The sequence below is a fragment of the Orcinus orca genome, chromosome 1 (genome assembly GCF_937001465.1).
Source record: "Orcinus orca chromosome 1, mOrcOrc1.1, whole genome shotgun sequence".
In the NCBI taxonomy this organism is placed as follows: domain Eukaryota; kingdom Metazoa; phylum Chordata; class Mammalia; order Artiodactyla; family Delphinidae; genus Orcinus; species Orcinus orca.
In genome coordinates, this window is record NC_064559.1 from 159,242,701 (window position 1) to 159,257,680 (window position 14,980).

Genomic DNA, 14,980 nt, shown 5'->3' on the forward strand with positions numbered 1-14,980 from the left:
CCACTCTGGACCTTAATTCCTAAAGAATTCAACACAGGATAACTTACAAATGACAGTGCCTCAGATGGGAGTTTTATTTAGCCATCCGTGAGAGATAGGAAACAGATCATAGCAGTGGTGGTAGTTATTATAGTGTTCCTATTAATATGTTGGTATACACTACAGACATTTTCACTGGACATCTTTAACTGACCTCCTGGTTAGGTTCTGGAGAATATAGAAATAATTAATATAAACTATAACTAGAATTATTTACCTTTGGAAACTTGCTTCCATGGAAAGAGGCTTTGGGAGTTTTATGGATCTGAATTCAAACCGTCTCTACCTTTCATAAGTTACTCTATTTTTCAAGTTTATCTAAAAATATCTATTTTTTTCTTACTATAAAATAATATATGGTACTGCAGAAAATGTGGAAATGGAAAAGGCCCAAAAGATAAAATAAAAATCACCCATAATTCTTGATTTAGATAAAAATCTCTCAGTGGAGCTTACATTCAAGTGATGATCTTTGCGTAGACTAGAAATAGCTTAAATGTCTACAGTAGAGACTGGTTAAGTACGTTGCAGTTTATTCATTTTATGGACTCTATATCAGATAAAAAGGAGAACAGTGGTTAAGAGTGGGGGCTCTGGGCTTCCCTGGTGGCGCAGTGGTTGAGAGTCCACCTGCTGATGCAGGGGGCACAGGTTCGTGCCCCGGTCCGGGAAGATCCCACATGCTGCGGAGCGGCTCTGCCTGCTGAGCCTGCGCGTCCAGAGCCTGTGCTCCGCAATGGGAGAGGCCACAACAGTGAGAGGCCCGCGTACCGCAAAAAAAAAAAAGAGTGGGGGCTCTAAGTTGAGACCTTAGTGCTATTCCTTATTGGTTGTATGACCTGAACGTCTTAAAACTTCAGTATGCTGGTATAGTGCCTACTTCATGAGTTCTCCTGAAGATTAAATGAGGTATATCAAATTTAACACTTTTATGTGTATCTGGCACATTGTAAATGCTTGATAAATATTGCTAGAATATTATTATTATTTTATGTGCTGATATGGAAAGATTCCTAAGATAATTAAGTGTATAATGTAAGATATTGAGAAAAGGTTATGTATGATGTCATATGTCATATTAAAAGATAAGGATTTCTTATATACGCACTGATGTACACACATCTTTTTCTTGAAGGACACCTAAGAAAACATTCAGTGGTCGCATGTGGGGAATACGGTTGGGGATTGGAAATGGTAGAGAGTTACACCTTTTGTTTTTACTTCTTTGTGAACTTTGAGTTTTTAATACCATGTACATTTTCCTTTTATTTACTTTTTTAATCATTTTTTTTTAAAAAAGATGTCTTCCTTTATCAAGTTGTTTTGTCTTTTCTCCATACTGGAAAATCTTATTCTCTCCATACTGGAGAAATCTTATTTTCTCTGCTTCTCATAGTAAGTTTATTTACATAATTGTAGAGCTTGAATGTAGTTCTAGAACCAGCCCTTTGCAGATATGCTGAAGACGTATTAGAGACTACTTTGAGATAAGTAAACATGTTATCTTCTTAAAACATTGCTAAAAAAGAAAAGTTTCACGTAGAATAAGAGAGCATTGTGTTTCAGTAGAAGTTTTTTTTTTTCTTCAGTAGTAGTTTTTAAACTTTACCAGTTAACAAATGGGATAGTAATGATGTCAGCTAGGCTCTTAAAGAAAAGGTTTTACACATGTAGAACTCTTCTGTTGTTTCAGATTTTTTCCCCCCAGCAAACACTCACCTGATTACTTGACAGTAATAGATAAAAAGGCATACTTCTTGTGTCTTTCCAATCAATTAGAAAGCAACAATACTTATAGATTAATTTCCTCTGAAAGGCATTTGGAAAGTCCATATACTAGGTAGTCTCTAAATTCTTCCTTTTCCCTTACCTCCTTTTTTCTCTCTCCACTACACCTGTCTCTCCATTCCTCTTTCTCCACCCCCCCATTGTCTTAATTGTCTTAGACATCGAGGATGTAAAGATTAATAAAATGTAGTTCCTGCACTCAAGAGGTTCCTATCAATTGTTCCATTCTAGCATTCTTATTGAACTACTTTTTTGGGGGGAGGAATTATGAATTTCGCTATAGTCTCATTTTTTTCACTTCAGCTTTTTAAACATTTTTTAAGCACCCAGAGTGTGCTAGGCACTCTGCTGGAGGGTGCAAAGATAAGTAAAGCTAATTGCTTAGTTCCTTGCAAGGAGATAGGTAAATAGATTTGAGAACAATTTGATATGACTAAGGTACTATGACTAAGGTAGTGCTCGGTTTTCACAGTGGGGTAGTTCTTGATAGGAAAATGGCACCAGACAGAGTTAAAAAATGTACGTTTTCTTTAATGGCAGAAATTAGCCTGCTTTGAGACATTTATACAAAAAAAGAGACATAGCGTACTCCTATCAGAAGTAAAGTTTCCTTGTCCTCCTTCATTCCTCAAGGAGGTCGCAAAGGCACCTCTGAAGAGGGAGAGTGTGCCAGGCCTGAGAAGCCATATTCTTGATACCTTACCGCACCTTTTTTTTGTCCACCATACTTTTACATCTGTGGGTCGCATTACTACTATTCTAGAAAAATCTACTTTGCAGTTTATGTGCTTCTATCAAAGAGAATGTTTATAAACATTAGGCTTTCTCACTGCTGAAATCAAACTCTGTCAGCAAGCCCAGGTTTTTATTCCACCATAGAAAGGTTTTTATTCCACCATAGAAAGCAGTCTAGCTAGTCTGCTGCCTGTCTGAACTAGCCTCCTGGAAACTCCATTTCCTTAAATGAATGCGCATAAACACAAAATGCTTTGAAAGCGCAGAGGACGAGTGTCTAGCCTGAGGAAAACAGGGCAGAAATAATCAGGCAGGGATATATGGAGGATATGATATACTTCTTGAAGAGTATTTGGCACATCTGTATTCCATATTTAGTTTGCTGGTTTTCTCTGTTAAGGCAGAGTAACCATAACTGAAGTGTTTTAAGCTAAATTATAGACATAATTTGCATCTCTAAAACATAAGGACATTTCCCTCCATTGTTATAATACTGTTTTCCCACATTAAAAAAACACTGATTCTTAATTATGTAATACCTTGTCCATGTTCAGATTTCTCATTATCCCCAGAAATGTCTTTTATAGCTGGTTTGTTCAAATCAAGATCCAGTTAAGGACCATTCATTGCATTTGGTTATATCACTTAAGTCTTTTTTTCCCTTTTTGAGTAGACTTTAATTTTTAATCTTAAGTCTTTTTTATGCTAAAACTTAGCCCACTGCCTTTATTTATTTATTCATCACATTGACTTGTTGAAGAGACTTGACATTATAGAATGAGCTTTCTTCTGGTTTTTGTCTGATTGCTTTTTTTTAGTATTGTTAACACTGTTCTCTGTATTTCTTGTAATCTGGATGTTAGATATACAGGTTCGATTCAGTTCAGGTTAAATATTTGTGGCACAAATACTGGAAAGGTGATACAGTGTTGCATTTCTTTAATCTATTGTTTTCTTTATTTTGCCACTTTTGGTCTTTAATACCAACTATACACTATGGTAGAACTGTGATTCAATCCATCAGTCATCAGTCATGGACTTGGATAGTCACAGCATTGGAGTATCATCTGTTCTTGTCCTTTTTCTTTTGGGGATTTTTAGCTAGCCCTTTCTTGCCTTGTCTCTGATATGTGCCCTTACTTGGTATATTCCATGGTATATTCCCTTATACTTCTCCTCTGAGTTCTGTGTTTAATATAAACAGTGCCAGTTCCAAGAGATCTTATTCTCTTATTTGCATATTACATTGCAGATATTTTTTTGTGACTTTATAGGAGTAGCTCAACTAACCTCTTTTATTTTAGTCTAAACTCTCCTTACTCATCTTTACTCAAGTGTTTCCTCTGGTCCCATGAAGAACGACTAGAGATGAGAGAGGCCCAGATTGGCTTTGGGACTTTCTGGAAATCATGGTTGATCGGGCATCTGAAAGTGGGATGAGGTTAGAGGAAAGGTTAAATGCAACATAATTTTCCCTCAGGATGTGGATCCTTTGTTGGTTATTTCTAATATCCCATGGTGAACGGCCTTAGCGAGTGCTTGCTTTTGTAAAAACTGTAATGCATGTTGACATAGTGAGGGAGCTTACGGAAATGGAGAGAGTTGGTAAGGAGTTAAATAGGTCAAATATTGGATCATGTGCTTTTGGAAGGGGAAGAAGATATTCTGCTATTATAATTTAAGAGTGTAAGTAACTATGGAATTTTTGACCTACTCTTCTTTCCACTTTGCAGTTAATACTAATAGCTTATTAGAAGTAAAAAAGACTTCCTTGTATTGCTTTACTATATGAGCTTCATTAGGAGTAGGAAAAATTGTTATTAAAAAAGTAATCTGTGATAAAGGATTTTAATTGATAACAGGTACTGTTACTCCTGATAACAGTTTATTCATTAAATTTCTTGTGTTGCATACTTTGGACCATAGTATGGTTAAGAGATAACTGTTTTTTTTTTGTTTGTTTGTTTTTTTGGTGGTACACGGGCCTCTCACTGTTGTGGAGCACAGGCTCCGGACGCGCAGGCTCAGCGGCCATGGCTCACGGGCCCAGCCGCTCCGCAGCATGTGGGATCTTCCCGGACCGGGGCACGAACCCGTGTTCCCTGCATCGGCAGGTGGACTCTCAACCACTGCGCCACCAGGGAAGGCCCGATACTGTTTTTTTAATTTGGGAAAATTTCCTCACTTATCATTGAGGATATCATTTCATGCAGAGGGTCTCAGTATGAATACATCCTTTGTCTGGGTTGCAGATGGTTTTATTGCCATTATAGCTCAGTTTGGAAATGGTTCTTACTTCAAATTATTGCTGATTTTCTCTTTGGGGGAAATCATGTCATGTATAAATAAGACAAATATTTGTAATGTGGGGATTATCCTTTGTATGTCTCTGTTATTAAATGAAAGATTGTTATTAAATGAAAGATTGTCTCTATTTGAAGTAATCATATTTTAAATTTTCTTTCACTTTTAACATTTTCTGAAATCAGGGTATGTCTTTCAATTAATTGATAGTGTATTGCTTAATTAGCGAGGTTTTTCTTTCTTAGCTGTACCTGAAGTAATAGCAAGTCTTAACAGTTACTGAGATCTTGAACTTGATCAAATATAGCAGTTTACAATTCAGATTACTCGTGGTTTAGCCCCAGAAACACTGAGAAACAGAAGCACTGAGGTAGTGCTGAGGTTGGTAGACTGAGTTAAGTAGCACAGAGGAAGATAGACACAATACTTGTTCTCTGTCTCTCTCTCTCTTTTTAAAAGCTTTTTCATATTTTCATCTCAGTCTTGACAACAGGATCAGGAGATTGTAAGGCCTTTAAACCAAACATAATAATGAACATTCACAGTGTATAGGCTTCATTAAAAGCCTAAGGGGAGTCATAAACTGCAGTGAATGTTCCTGTCCTCTCACATCCAGATGCTTTACAGAATTTGCCCTTTGCCCTCTCCTCAATCTGCATCCTCCTTCAAAGGTTACATTCCTCCTTTAGCTTTCATCTCTAACCTCTAATCGTTTCTTCATGCTCTTCTCTTCCTCCCTTGTCTTTTCTGAGTTAGTCTTTTTTATTTATTTACTTACTTTTAAAAATTCAGTAGACTTTTCTGGGAGAGCAGTTTTAGATTTACAGAAAAGTGGAAAGTACAGAGAGTTCCCATGTTTACTTCCCAACCAAGTTTTCCCTTTTATTAACATCTTGGATTAGTATGATACATTTGTTATAATAGATTTGTTATAATAGATAAGCTAATATTGATACATTATTATTAACTAAAGTCCATAGATTACATTAGGTTTACTGTTTGTGTTGTATATTCTATAGGTTTTGACAAATGTATAATGATATGTATCCATCATGATAGTATCATAGAGAATAGTTTCACTGCCCTAAAAATCCCTGTACATTACTTACTCATCTCTTCCTTTTCCTCCTTCTTCCAACCCCTGGCAACCACTGTTTTTCACCCCTCCATAGTTTGCCTTTTCCAGAATGTCATATAGGTGGAATCATACAGTATTGTATCCTTGTCAGATGGGCTTCTTTCACTTAGCAGTATTCTTTTAAGGTTCTTCCATGTCTTTTTTGGCTTGATAGTGCATTTCTTTTTACTGCTGAATAATGTTCCATTGTATGAATGTACCATAGTTTGTTTATCCATTTACCTATTGAAGGATAAGCTTCCAAGTTTTGACAATTATGAATAACAGATTAGCCTTTTTAAAAACACATATATGATCTAATGTACTTCAGATCACCTGTAAAGAAAAAGTTGAGCTAATTCAGTATCTTGAGCCTTAAAAATGATAACTCTTTTACTTTTCTATCAGAAATTTCTAACTGAGTGGTCAGCTCCTAACAGTGCTCAAGAGATGTGTGTGGAGTGATTGAATATGAAAATAGTTAAGGGGGTATGGAAGAGAAGAAGGAAGCTAAAGATTATATCATATATTTGGATAATTTTTGGAAAATGAAATTGTCTAGAAATTCAGCTGGAAATTTGAAAGGGCACTAAGATGTTCGGGGCTCTGAATTCAACCATTAATTTGAGAACACTCCAGAACAAAAGTATCATCAAGCTGGCCCAGAATCGAAGGCAGTAGGCCAGTTTCACTTTACGTTCAATGGAATGATAGGAAGAAGGTAGGGTTTATTTTTTGGAAAAGAGTAAAAGAACAAAAGGCAAGGTTTATAAAATAGTGACCAGTTGATGATCATAGGGTGGAGGTTAGATATTGACATCAGAATAATTGTACAAAATCTATTGATAGTTGTCTTTATTTTGTGTTCTTTAGTTACATTTTTTACTTAGTAAAAATGTTACTAATATGAGGAAGTTATTTAATGACTGGATTTAAGACTCACAGAATATTTTGGTTTATAATTTTGTGAAGTCTAAGGAATATAGAGCTTAATGAGCTACAGAGTCATTCAAATGTCTAAAATATTTTTGTTTTAGAAATATTTATTTATTTGGCTGCACTGGGTCTTAGTTGTGGCATGAGGGATCTTCGTTGCCACGTGTGGGATCTTTTAGTTGTGGCATGTGGGATCTAGTTCCCTGACCAGGGATGGAACCCAGGCCCTCTGCTTTGGGAGTGCAGAGTCTTAACCACTGAACCAACAGGGAAGTCCCTAGAAATGTCATTTAGTAAATTTGAAATACTAGTATGCTCCCAAGGGTCAACAAGCAGCTTGAAATCGTGGAACTTCTAAACTTTAATCCTGTTTCAGATAAGGACTTACTGGTCAAGTTATGTTATGGTAATGCCTTTGTGGTTTACTTCATTCGTCAGTAATACTATATATTTCATAGGACTAAATATACATTTCTCTGTTTTAAGTGCCACGTGCTAAATATTTTAGGGGAAATAGCAATGAATGAAACCACTGCCTCTGTTTATATAGGGCGTACATGAATGTGGAGAAAATAACTAGGAAGGAGGAAAATGCAAGTTAGGTTATGATAAATGCTCTAAGAGTTTTTAAGAAGGGTGGTATTTTAGCTGTGGTGAGTCAAGAATCTTGTATGGAAGTCTTGCCATTTGAGTTTTACCCCTAAAACTAATTAAGAGTTGAATTTGTGGATATAGGAGAGAAACAGCATTCTAGGAAGCAGTTTATGTTCATTGAGAAGAATTTGGGAAGGGATATGTAAGGCTGAAAAGGTGATTAGGGTCAGATTATGGAAAGCCATTAATGCCAGAGTATAAAGACAATTTTTATTAGTTAAGTAAAAATAGGGAATAGTTTTCTGGGGCATGAATATTGTTTATAAAGTATTTTGAATTAATTTTATATCCTTAAAATATATACACATTAATATATACATCTTATTATAGCTTCCAGCTCTATCATAGACCAAAGTATCAATATGTTCCCTGAAATGCCATATACAAAAAAAGCCTTATGTAAGTTGGCCGTAAGTATTGTACGCCATATAAGCGTTATAAAGATGTTCTACTGTAATTATAAGCAGTATTTACCAAAATATCTTATAAATTTATAGCCTTATTGATGTGCTGAGATTTTGTTGTTCTTTAGATGACTTTTGAAAATACTTAGCTTTCTCCCATTTTAAGTTAGTTTGTTTTCTTTTTAAAAACAATGTATTTGCTTTTTTTGTTGTAGAACTGTGGCTGCTGAAGTTAGGAAGCAGATTTCTGGACAGTACAGTGGTTCTCCCCAGCTGCTCAAAAACCTCAACATTGTTGGCAGTATATCCCATCATACCACAGTAAGTAGCATATTTAAAATATGGTATGTTACTGTGTAATTCTGACTAGGCCATGAAAAAATAGTGGAAAGATAAGAGCCAGTAGATTGGGTTCTATCACTACTCTCACTAACACCCTTATTTGTTGCTATCTCACTCTTTTCTGAAATTTGAGTCAGAGGAGTGTTGGGAGGCGTTATAGAAGTGTTGATTTCCCAGGCAACTCTTACACTTTACATTCAGGATTTAATCAACTCTGGAATTTTACAATTAGAACTTCCCAGACCCAGGGTGATTCATACATGAAAATTCAGGAATCTATTCTAGAAATAATAGGTACTGAAGTAAATGTTAAATAATTATGTAGATTCATAGTATTATCTATGTCCTTTAATAGAAAGGAATATATAGTTATTGAATTATTGCTTTAAGCCAGGTGCTATGTCAGAGATATAAATATATGTTTTCTTATTCAAGAGGCTGGCATGAGGATAACCAATTTTGATAAAAAACTGGTACTTATTAGTTATAGTAGGAATATGAATTAAAAACATGCTCCATTTGTCAAAAACTGAAAAAGTAATTAAGACTGACTTGGGTGAAGTTGTATTAACACTTTCTCTTTGGTTATGAAATGGTACCAATTATTGAACAAACATCATATGCCAGAGCATAATAGTTTGATTGACTTGTAGCGACATGTTTATATATAATGTTTGTGTTATTAAAATTTTAAAACATGGGGTTTACTTTTAACAACAGTAACATACTGATTGGAGAAATTTTAGAATATATAGATTTCTGGATGGTTTCAATGTACATGGAGATGATCCTTCTAATACTCTCTTAGTGTCTTGAACTCCTCTTTTCAACTGATTTCCCGCATTCTGTGTTACACCTTAACTATTCACTTCCATAGTCATCCCTGGATTTAGTCATTATGAATAACCATAAGCCTCCTGTAATCTCAGTTTTATGTTTCCTATTCTCTTAATACCACTTCTTATCTTTCTTGCTCTCTTGTTCTGGTGCTCTGACTTCAACTGTCCTTCAACACCACTGGGACCTAGAATTTGTGATCATACTAACTTTTGTGTGTCTCTCACCCCTTGATGTCCTCTTTTCTCTCCTTACCAAACTTAAATTATTTGTTGCTCATTATAATTACTCTTTTGCGTATACTCTTGGCTTCCTTAACTTCTTCTCATGTCATTTGCACTACCTCAGTGCTGTTTAAATCCAACCTTCTGCTTACTTCATACCTGCACTTGTGCAGCTGAGTATGGCTGGAGGAAAACACACAGATCCCATTGACTGGTCTCACTTTAAATTTATGACCACTAACTCATGAAGGCTTTAACATTGCTAGGCAAACATTTTATTTTCCTAGTCCGTTCATTTTCCCACTGTTTTAGTTGACCCATTTCATGCCTCCTACTCTTCCCTTAAAACCCTAATTGCTCTTCCCCATTTTCACTCTGAGGATGACTTGACTTCCTGTTTCACTGAGAAAATTGAAGCAGTCAGAAGGAACTTCCACATACTCCTACCACCATGTGTGTTCACCTTTTATCATCTGTACCCGTATTGTGTCTATTCACCAGTTATTTTAAATGAACCACTAGTGAACTAGATCCCAAGTTCTCTCGCTCAAATACAGTACTTTAGGAATTCTCCCTACTCTCTTTTTGAAAAAAATTTATTTATTTTATTTATTTATTTTTGGCTGTGTTGGGACTTCGTTGCCACGTGTGGGCTTTCTCTAGTTGCGGTGAGTGGGGGCTACTCTTCATTGTGGTGCGCGTGCTTCTCATTGCAGTGGCTTCTCTTGTGGAGCACCGGATGTAGGTGCGCAGGTTTCAGTAGTTGTGGCATGTGGGCTCTAGAGCACAGGCTCAGTAGCATGGGCTTAGTTGCTCTGCAGCATGTGGGATCCTCCTGGACCAGGGCTCGAACCTGTGTCCCCTGCATTGGCAGGCAGATTCTTAACCACTGTGCCACCAGGGAAGTCCTCCCTTCTCTTTTATATCGTCACTTTTTCTATTTATTGGATCATTCCCACCAGTATATAAACATGCAAACATACCGTTACTTCTCCCATTTAAAAAAATTCTGCTTTTTTTGCCCCACTTTTCCATCAGTCTCCAACTTCCAATATTTCTTTGCTCTTTTTTGCAACAAAATTCCTTTGAAGGGTTGTCAGAGCTTGCTGATTTCAATTTCTCTTCTTGTATTCTCTCTGAAAAAGTTCTTTTTAAGTTATGGGAATCTTCAAACATACATAGAAGTAGAAGACTAGTATAAACATTAACATCTTTAAATTTAACCACAGTGCTGTTATCACACTTAACAAAATTAACAGTCCATAATTCTTTGGTATCATCTAATAATATCCAGTGCATGTTAAATTTTCTTGATTATTTCATACATATCTTTTTATAGTTGGTTTATTCAAATCAGGATCAAACAAAATCCACAGATGGAATTTGGTCTTAGATCACTTGCATTTTTAAAAAAAAGGGCAGCTTCTCCCTCCTTTAACTTTTTTTTTTAAATTGAGGTATGGCTGACTTACAATATTAAATAAGTTTCAGGTGTACAGCACTGTGTTTCACTATATTTACAGGTTGTACTCCATTTAGAGTTATTATAAAATACTATGTTCCCTTTGCTGTACAATATATTATTGTAGCTTCTTTATTTTATAATAGTAATTTGTACCTCTTAATCTCCTATCCCTATCCTGCCCCCTGTCCCCCCCACTGGTAACTACTAGTTTGTTCTCTATATTTGTGAGTCTGTTTCTTTTTTTGTTATATTCTCTAGTTTCTTTTATTTTATAGATTGCACATGTAAGTGATAACGTAAAATTTGTTTTTCTCTGTCTGACTTATTTCACTAAGCATAATATCATCCAGATCCATCCACGTTGTTGCTCATATGGTCATCTAATAGTCTACAAGGCTGCCAAGTGCATCCAGTGGGGAAAGGCCAACAAATGGTGCTGGGAAAGCTAGAAAGACACATGCAGAGCAGTGAAATTGGTTCCCTATCTTACACCACTCACAAAAATTAACTTGAAATGGATCAGTCTTAAACATAACACCTGATACTATAAAACTCTTAGAAGAAAATGTAAGAAGAAGCTCCTTGATGTTGTTCTTGGAAATGATGTTTTTGGATATGACACCAAAAGCACAAACACCAAAAGCAAAAATCAACAAATTGGGGCTACATCAAGCTTAAAAGCTTTTGCACAGCCAAAGAAACAATTAACAAAATGAAAAGGCATCCTATGGGAGAAAAATTTTTGCAAATCATATATCAGATAAGGGGTTAATATCCAAAATATATAAGGAACTCATACAACTCAATAACAAAAAGACAAACAACCCGATTAAAAATAGGCAGAAGAACTAAATAGACATTTTTCCAAAGAAGTTATCCAAATGGCCAACAGGTACATGAAAAAGTGCGCAGGGAAATGGAAATTAAAACCATGACGAGATATCCCCACACCTGTTAGAATGGTTATCATCAAGAAGACAAGCGATAACAAGTGGTGGCGAGGATGTGGAGAAAAGGGAACCTTTGTGCACTGTTGGTGAGAATGTAAAGTGGTACAGCTGTATGTTTTCCTCCATACTGGAAAACGTATGGAGGTTCCTCAAAAAACTAAATATAGGGCTTCCCTGGTGGTGCAGTGGTTGAGAGTCCGCCTGCCAATGCAGAGGACATGGGTTTGTGCCCTGGTCTGGGAAGATCCCACTCCGCGGCTGGGCCCGTGAGCCATGGCCACTGAGCCTGCGCGTCCGGAGCCTGTGTTCCGCAACGGGAGAGACCACAACAGTGAGAGGCCTGCGTACCGCAAAAAAAAAAAAAAAACAAAAAACTAAATATAGAACTACAGTATGATCCAGCAGTTCCACTTCTGGGTATTTATCTGAAGAAAATGAAAACACTAATTCGAGAAGATACACACACCCCAATGTTCATAGCAACATTATTTATAATAACCAAGATATGGAAGCAACCTAAATGTCCATCAGCAGATGAATGGATAAAGAAGATGTGGTGTATATACACAGTGGAATACTACTCCCTCCCCCAACTTTTAAGTTTGTTTGTTTTTATGCCATTGACTTGTTGAGGAAATTGGATTAGTTGTCTTATAGAATTTCCTACCTTTTGGATTTTATGTTTATTTCCTTGTAGACTTGTTTCTCTATCTTCTGTATTTCCTGTAACTGGTTAGATTCTGGTTCAACGTTTTTGAAATTTCTTCCTCATAGACTTGTTTCTCTATCTTCTGTATTTCCTGTATACGATTAGATTCTGGTTCAACTTTTTTTTTAATGGCTTTACTGAGACTTTTTTCACATAACCATACAATTCATCCATTTAATTTACAATTCAGTGGATTTAATATGTTCACATATAATGTGCAACCATCACAACAGTCAATTTAGAACGTTTTCATTATCTCAAAAAGAAACTGTTTAGCTCTCACCCTTTTGTCTCCCTTCTCCCATCCCAAAACAACCACTAATCAAATACCAGAATTTTGATGGCACACCAGAAAAGACTGAAAGAGATCTGAACACTAAACATGTTAGTCAGAATTCCAATGCAGTGATTGTTGAAGTAAGACAGTGTCTCACATTGCCTGTAAGGGATTCTGTAGTGCTTCACTATTGCTTCTTATTGCATCCTTTAACCCTGCTTACTGCCTAGTCATTCTCTGTTATAAAATCATGTTGCAATCTCCTCCCTTGAATCTGTAAATACAGGATCTTTCTTTGGAGCCTTGCAAAATAGTTTATAGTTGTAAGCAGCTCATCACTACATCCGAAAACTAGCCCAGGCAGTTGTCTCTGATAGGAGTCAGAGAGAGTGGAGACAGTTGTAGCAGAAATAAATTTATTTCTTTGCTCCAAGTCTAGTTAGTATTACACCTAGAAAACCAGTGACTTTCTATGTGAGTTTGGGAAATAAGATCATTTGTCATCTCTGTGATTTAGTGTTGTTAAGAGAGTGTCATAGCTTTCTTCCCAACCCTAACCCTTACTCTTGATATGATTGGTCAATCTTTGAGGAAAGGTTAGTTTTGAATTAGACATACGTAAGGACTCCCAGCTTTTGTCATTATTTTCATGGAGTATCATTTGTGACACTTTGAATCCTGAAAAGTGTACTGCCTCAGAAATAATTCTTAGGTGGAGAAACATTGATTTATAAAGTTTAAAAAAATGTTCGCTTAAATTTATGTATGTATGTATTTATATTGTGGTAAAATATACACAACAAAATTTATCAGTTTAACCATTTCTAAGTGTACAATTAAATGGCATCAAGTACACTCACAATTTTGTGCAACCATTACCACTGTCCATTTCCAAAACTTTTTAATTAACGCAAACTGAAACCCTGTACCCATTAAAAAATAATTCCATTCCCCTGCTCCTTCCAATCCCCAGTAACCTCCATTCTATTTCCTGTCTCTATGAATTTGTCTATTATATGTACATACCTCATGTAAGTGGAATCATACAATATTTGTCTTTTTGTGTCTGGCTTATTTCACTCAGCCATAATGTCTTCAAGGTTCATGCTTGTTACAGCACGTGTTAGAATTTCATTTCTTTTTAAGGTTGAAAAATATGCCATTGTATATGTGTACCACATTTTGTTTATCCATTCATCTGTTGATGGACATTGGATTGTTCTCATCTTTTGGCTATCGGTAATGATGCTGCTATGAACATTAGTGTACAAGTATCTGTTTGAGTCTCTATTTTCAGTTTTTTTGAGTATATAGCTGGAAGTGGAATTGGTGGGTCATATGATAATTCTGTGTGTTTTGGTTTTTTTTTTTTCCAGAACCACCGAATTGTTTTCCACAGCAGCTGTACCATTTTACATTCCCACCAGCATTGCACAAGACTTCCAATTTCTCAATATCCTCTCCTACACTTGTTATTTTACATTTTTTGGTAATAGCCATCATAATGGGTGTGAAGTAGTATCTTGTGTTTTTGATTTGCACTTTCCTCATCCCACTAATTTTGTTATGTTTTATTTTCATTTAGTTCAATGTAATTTTTAAGTTTCATTTTTCAGACTTTTGTGACTCATGGATTATTTGGAACTGTGTTTTTAGTTTCCAAGTGTTTGGAGGTTTTCCTGTTGTCTTTCTGTTGCTAATTTCTAGTTTGATTATATTATGGTCAGAGAACACACTCTGTATGATTTCAATTTTTAAAAATTTTTTGAGGTTTGTTTTAGGGTTCAGGTTATGGTCTATCCTGGTATTTACTTTTTGGGCCTTTGAGAAAAGTATTTGGTGTGTTGTCGTTGGGTGGATTGTTCTATAAAACAATGTCAATTAGACCTATTGGTTGATGGTGCTGTTGAATTTTACCATATCCTTGTTGATTTTTCTATGCAGTTTTCTTTCAGTTGTTGAGAGAGATGTCTTGAAGTCTCCAGCTATAATGTAGATATATCTTATTTCTTCTTTCAGTTCTGTCAGTTTTTGCTTCCCATAATTTATAGCTCTGTTGTTTAGTACATGCACATTTAAGATTGCTGTGGGTCATAGCTGTTATCATCAGGTAATGTCCCTCTTTATTCAGTACTTTTCTTTGCACTGAAGTCGAAGTACTTTATCTTATGTTAATATAGCCACTTCTGCTTTCTTTTG

General features: G+C 35.9%; 1 protein-coding gene across 12 annotated transcripts in view; it reads left to right on the forward strand.

Moving 5' to 3' along the window:
* Positions 1–14,980, forward strand: part of DOCK7 (dedicator of cytokinesis 7) — a 208,158-nt gene that overhangs the window by 14,272 nt on the left and 178,906 nt on the right. For all 12 annotated transcript variants that reach the window (XR_004477925.2, XR_004477924.2, XR_007473713.1 and 9 more), the window contains exon 2: positions 8,193–8,298. Coding sequence is in view for 9 of the 12 variants with exons in the window: in XM_033408990.2 (XP_033264881.1) it covers positions 8,193–8,298 (106 nt within the window). In the remaining 3 variants the exon portion in view is untranslated. The remainder of the gene's footprint in view (positions 1–8,192; positions 8,299–14,980) is intronic.